At 38.0% G+C, this 4,649-nt stretch overlaps 1 protein-coding gene across 2 annotated transcripts; it reads right to left on the reverse strand.

Annotated features, from left to right (window-relative positions):
• Nucleotides 1–364: 364 nt before the first annotated feature.
• On the reverse strand, nt 365–4,649 carry LOC117551177 (E3 ubiquitin-protein ligase DTX3L-like). Of its 2 annotated transcripts, none has more exons than XM_034223922.1 (8): nt 4,446–4,649; nt 4,085–4,133; nt 3,849–3,908; nt 3,358–3,565; nt 3,104–3,258; nt 1,849–3,021; nt 1,533–1,750; nt 365–1,422 (listed from the first exon to the last, which is right to left on the reverse strand). In XM_034223922.1, exons 2-8 carry the CDS (start codon nt 4,115–4,117, stop codon nt 1,353–1,355), a joined length of 1,917 nt encoding a protein of 638 aa, XP_034079813.1. In that variant the 5' UTR covers nt 4,118–4,133; nt 4,446–4,649; the 3' UTR covers nt 365–1,352. The 2 variants fall into 2 exon arrangements, with proteins under 2 accessions (XP_034079813.1, XP_034079814.1); XM_034223923.1 differs by having other exon boundaries at nt 4,085–4,151.

Below are 4,649 nucleotides of genomic sequence, written 5' to 3' on the forward strand. Positions count from 1 at the left end.
AGCAAGCGATATTTTATGCTGTTGTATATGTTTTGCCTTTAATTGAGAGAGAAGTACAATCATTTTACCTAAAGAACATTTTTGCAAAATCATACATGCATTTTCAGAATGTTTTTGATTAGTCCTTGTTTGTTTTTTTAATGAAAAATGACACATAGCTTTTATAGTACACAATGCATGGAGGCTCAGACTTTCTTCTGGAAAGAGAATGTTTAATTTTTGTTGGAGTGCTTTACAAACTAAATAACAGATATTGTTATAAATAAAAATGAAAAAATTGTACAAAAAACAAGCAATTGGGTTTTGTGTTTTTGTTTCACAACATACTGATATATTAAAGAATGCTTTGATGAGACAGTGTGGGTTGGTTTAATCATTTATTTGGGAAATTGTAAATTAATTATATGTACTGTAGACAGTTTGATTTATATATGCCAATGTCATTCTTATACTGGTTAAGGTAATAATAAGGTTTTATTCTTGGGCCATTATTATTTTCCATCTACATGCTGCCACTAGGACATATCATACAAAAACACAATATTTTATATCACTGCTATGCTGATGATGCACAAATATGTGTACTGCAGTGATACAATAAATAAAATGCTGGATGGCACATCACTTTCTCCAGTTAAATGACAGAAATCAGAAGTACTCATTTCTGGCCATCCTAAACCAACCCCGTCCCCGCAAATACATCTCGGCTCCCTCTCCTCAAAGATAAAACCTGCAATCACAAAAGTTATTCAATCATGTTTTTATTAGTTACGTATCATTTAAAAAAAATCCAGTCCTTCATATCCCGGTCTGATTTGAAGACAGTCATCCACGCTAGTATCTGTTCTCGTCTCGATTACTGTTAGGCCGATAATCTATATTTTGCCTTAGACTTGTGCGAAATGCAAGACTTTAACAAATACCAAAAGGCTAGATCAAATCACCCTGTTTTAATCTCTCTTCACTGGCTACCTGCCTGTTTAAGAATTAATTGAGTATCTGAGGCTGGCAGAATCAGTGATATTGTTTAAATCACTTCTTAAAACTCACCTTTTTATTTAAGCTTTTAACTAATGATGACACCACTCTGTTTTACTCGACATCCATGTTTGAATTGTTTTTCCAAAAATGTAGGATATCCTTCATCAAAGAAAGTTATACTATATATGTGAAGATGATACATATTGATAAGCTATAAACTCAAAGCAACCCTTACTAATAATTAAAAGAATAACAAGAGAAGAAAAGACGGCATGCAATACAACAGTAAGAGCATTAAAGTAATGATTGTTTTACATAATTATTATTTTAGTGAGAAAATAACTCTCCTCCGTAACTTCGTATGGAAGTCTTCACTCGATGCCTTTAGCCTTCAGCTCCTCTCTGACTCTGTCCAGGTAGTGAGGGTCAGGATACCCAAAACTGAGGAAACAACAAAAGAACGATTAATATATTACATTTGTGACTTTTCAGTAGACTTAACATCAAAAACAGTATATATTATAAAGAACTAAGAGATTTGGTTGCTGTACTTGTGTGGTCCTCCAAAAGTGTTTGTCTTGTGGTGAATGTCGTTCCAGGTCACCACGTCATCCATCCCTGATGTTCTGGACGTCCCAACTGTGAAAATTAGCTTCTGCTTAAACGCTTTCTCCAACAGGTGCAGCACTTCTGTGCCCTCTTTGTTGTCTGGCAAGTAGGCTGTTCTGTAACAAGAAGAAAGGTACTTTCCAGGATGTGGATGCTTTGCCTGCAAAACGAGTGAAATACAACAAACCAAGTCAGAAATAAACGCAATCGTTACATCATTGACACAATGTCTCCAAATATATAAATTAATACATTTACCGTCTGTGTTCCTTCTGGAATGATATAGTTGATGACGATAGTGCCGCAGCCTCGGTATCCATCGAGATGGAAGGTTCTCTTCTCCGTTGTCATTTTTCCATCGGGCTGGTCTCCCTCCATCTTCCCAAATACATATTTGCAAAGAGGACAGGTGGGTCCCATGGATGCTTTTGACTGTTCCAGGCAAGCCTCACAAAACTCATGCTTACATTTAAGCTGTTTTTTATTTTGAAATGTATCCAAGCATATAGAACAGTTGTCCTCTTGATTATCTCCTGCAGTTGCTCCCCCTCCTGTGGGTGCTTCAGTGTTGTTTCCGGATGTTCCATTCCACACAGTTCCTCCCTCTGATGGACCAGCTTTGCTCAGGTTTTCTGGTGAACCTCTAAACCCAGTGGCACCAGCGAGATGGCTGAAGTTCAGGGGTGATGTGGCAATCTTCTGGTACAGATGAAGAAGGGCTCTGAGAGCGTGGCTCTCCATTGACGCATTTTCTCCAGATCTTTTGTAGCAAACTTTGACTTCAACTTTGCCCTGACTGATGCCGGATTCTTTAAAATCAACACCAAACTTAGTTTTGATCTTAGCTACTTGCTTTAGGTAGGAGGTAGTCATCAGCTTCCAGTAGTTCTCCTCCATGGTTAGCCCAGCATTGACCAGAGGGTCTTTGATGCTCATGCCAATGTTCTGTGATGTGTCTTGAGACACCTCTCCAGACTCTACAACAGAAGTGCTGATATTTAACATTTTCTGTGTTGACTTTCTGAAGGTATCTTGACTTTGTCTTGGCCCCCATGAGATCATTTCTTCAGGCGTTAGAGTGAACAAAAGCTTGCTCCCCTCCCTCTGAGCGATCTTCATCACTTCCTTCACCTCTTCTGGATCTACATGCTTGAGAGGAATATGTGAGGCTTCTAAATCGCTTGAGTACTTCTGGACGAGGCTTGTAAACTCAGAGAGAGCTTTTTCTGGGTTTCCATCTTTCGTCGCTTCAAATGTAATTTTTACATCTGCTGTGATTTTAACACCATTCTCTTTCTCTATACGTTCCACTTCCTTCTTGTAGATGTGGCTCACATACCAGAAAGGGCCCACTGAGAGACTGCATGCCACTTCTTCTTTCTTCTCTTCTTCTGTCGAAACTGAACTGCTCTGCTCCTCCGGTGGCACATCCTGAATAACATACAATGTTTCCGTGTCAACATTTTTATTTTCAATGCATTTCATTCAGTCTGATTAACTACACAGTACATACTACATCTGGCGAAGGAGGAAGGTTCGTTGATGGTTGTTGTGTCTCAAGCTGTAGCGGTGTCAGAGTAACAGACAGTATTGTGACTGTTTTCCCATCTTTCCCGTGCAGTGCTTGTCCACTAAGTTTCTGAAGCTCACTCGCAGGAATGGGTTTGCCTTTGAAATGAAGAGAAGACGAAAACATTGCATTAGAAAATATGCAAAATGTGAGTAATATAGGTCTGATGTAACAGTCAAAATATATACTCGTACTACCTGAAGCCGGTGTAAGACGTATCTCAACTTTATCATCTTCTGAGACTTTTGAAACTTTGCAATCTGCATCGAGATTGTTGGTGTTGGACCAAGTCTGCAGAACTTTCTGCAGGTTGTGATGACATTTCTGCAGTGGAACATCTTCTGACCACTTAAAAGAGAGAATGGCTTGAACGTCATCTTTGTCCTGTGATGAAGCCATGAGAGCCTAAGAAACATGTTAAAGTTCATGTCACCATATTATAAAGCAAGATCACACAAAATCCTTCATGCTATTGAGCATTATAAATAGTGAAAAATAATGTTGTCATACTTTGGTTTTGCAAGTTTTCTATTGTATGTTATCTATAATATGATATTAGAAGTAATGTTTCAATGCCACTCTTTCCACACTCCACACCCTTATTAAAAACCAAACATGGCACAAGACTGGATAAAGTTATTTGTAAATGAATATGTAATCACACACACACAAACACAAACACACACACCTTAGTGGACGTATCAGTAGGTGTTGGGCTTGGAGTCGGCTGGATATTATTCTCGTCCACCTACACATTTAAAAAAAAGTCAATTTCGGAAACGATACTTTGAAACAAAAACAACATTAAGCAGAAAACAGTATTTTCAAATAATCATATTATAATAGCACTGAATTATCTCAACAGCTGTCTTTCATACTGGTTTATTGTTCAACATTAGTTGCAGACTGATGCAGTGTACTCACTTCCATGTCCTCTGGAACATCATTGTATGCCATTTTGACCGTCTTCTCCCTTTAATACAGAGCAAATCTGTCTCTCATAGATTACAGCACTTTATCTGCATACTTCCGTAGAATATCGGTATTTGTTTTTTAATCAAAACAATCATTAATCATGTTAACATGATGTTTAAACGACAATCGCTAGACTCCACTTTCGGTTATGACTTACGCGACACGCTAAGGCTAACTTTAAAGGGCTATCATTTCGTCTTACATTTTCCGTATTTCCTACAAAACACTACGTTATGTCACGGACATTATGTCTTCTTTTTGAACATACAAATAACACGTTAAACACAAATATATGACGCATAAGACGTACCTTGACCTGGCTCTACACGTTACACGCTGCTTCTTCTTCTTCCTGATAAATGAAAGTGAAAGTATTGTAGCTTCGCGAGACACATGACGTTACAGCTGCGGTATTCTCGACCTTTTATTTTTACCAATGTTTCTCCATAAACAAATCACACTTCATGAACTGTCTACGTTTTTAGAAAGTGTATGTAATGTATTTGTTATGTAC

This window comes from Gymnodraco acuticeps, unplaced genomic scaffold (assembly GCF_902827175.1).
Source record: "Gymnodraco acuticeps unplaced genomic scaffold, fGymAcu1.1, whole genome shotgun sequence".
Lineage (NCBI taxonomy): Eukaryota > Metazoa > Chordata > Actinopteri > Perciformes > Bathydraconidae > Gymnodraco > Gymnodraco acuticeps.

Excerpts from the sequence above, each read along its gene's own strand:
- LOC117551177 (XM_034223922.1), bottom strand. The coding sequence starts at position 4,117 with ATGGCATACAATGATGTTCCAGAGGACATGGAA. Across the intron at positions 3,022-3,103 it reads TTCCTCCTTCGCCAGATGTA|GATGTGCCACCGGAGGAGCA; the intron begins GTATGTACTGTG and ends TATGTTATTCAG. Across the intron at positions 1,751-1,848 it reads TTCCAGAAGGAACACAGACG|GCAAAGCATCCACATCCTGG; the intron begins GTAAATGTATTA and ends CTCGTTTTGCAG.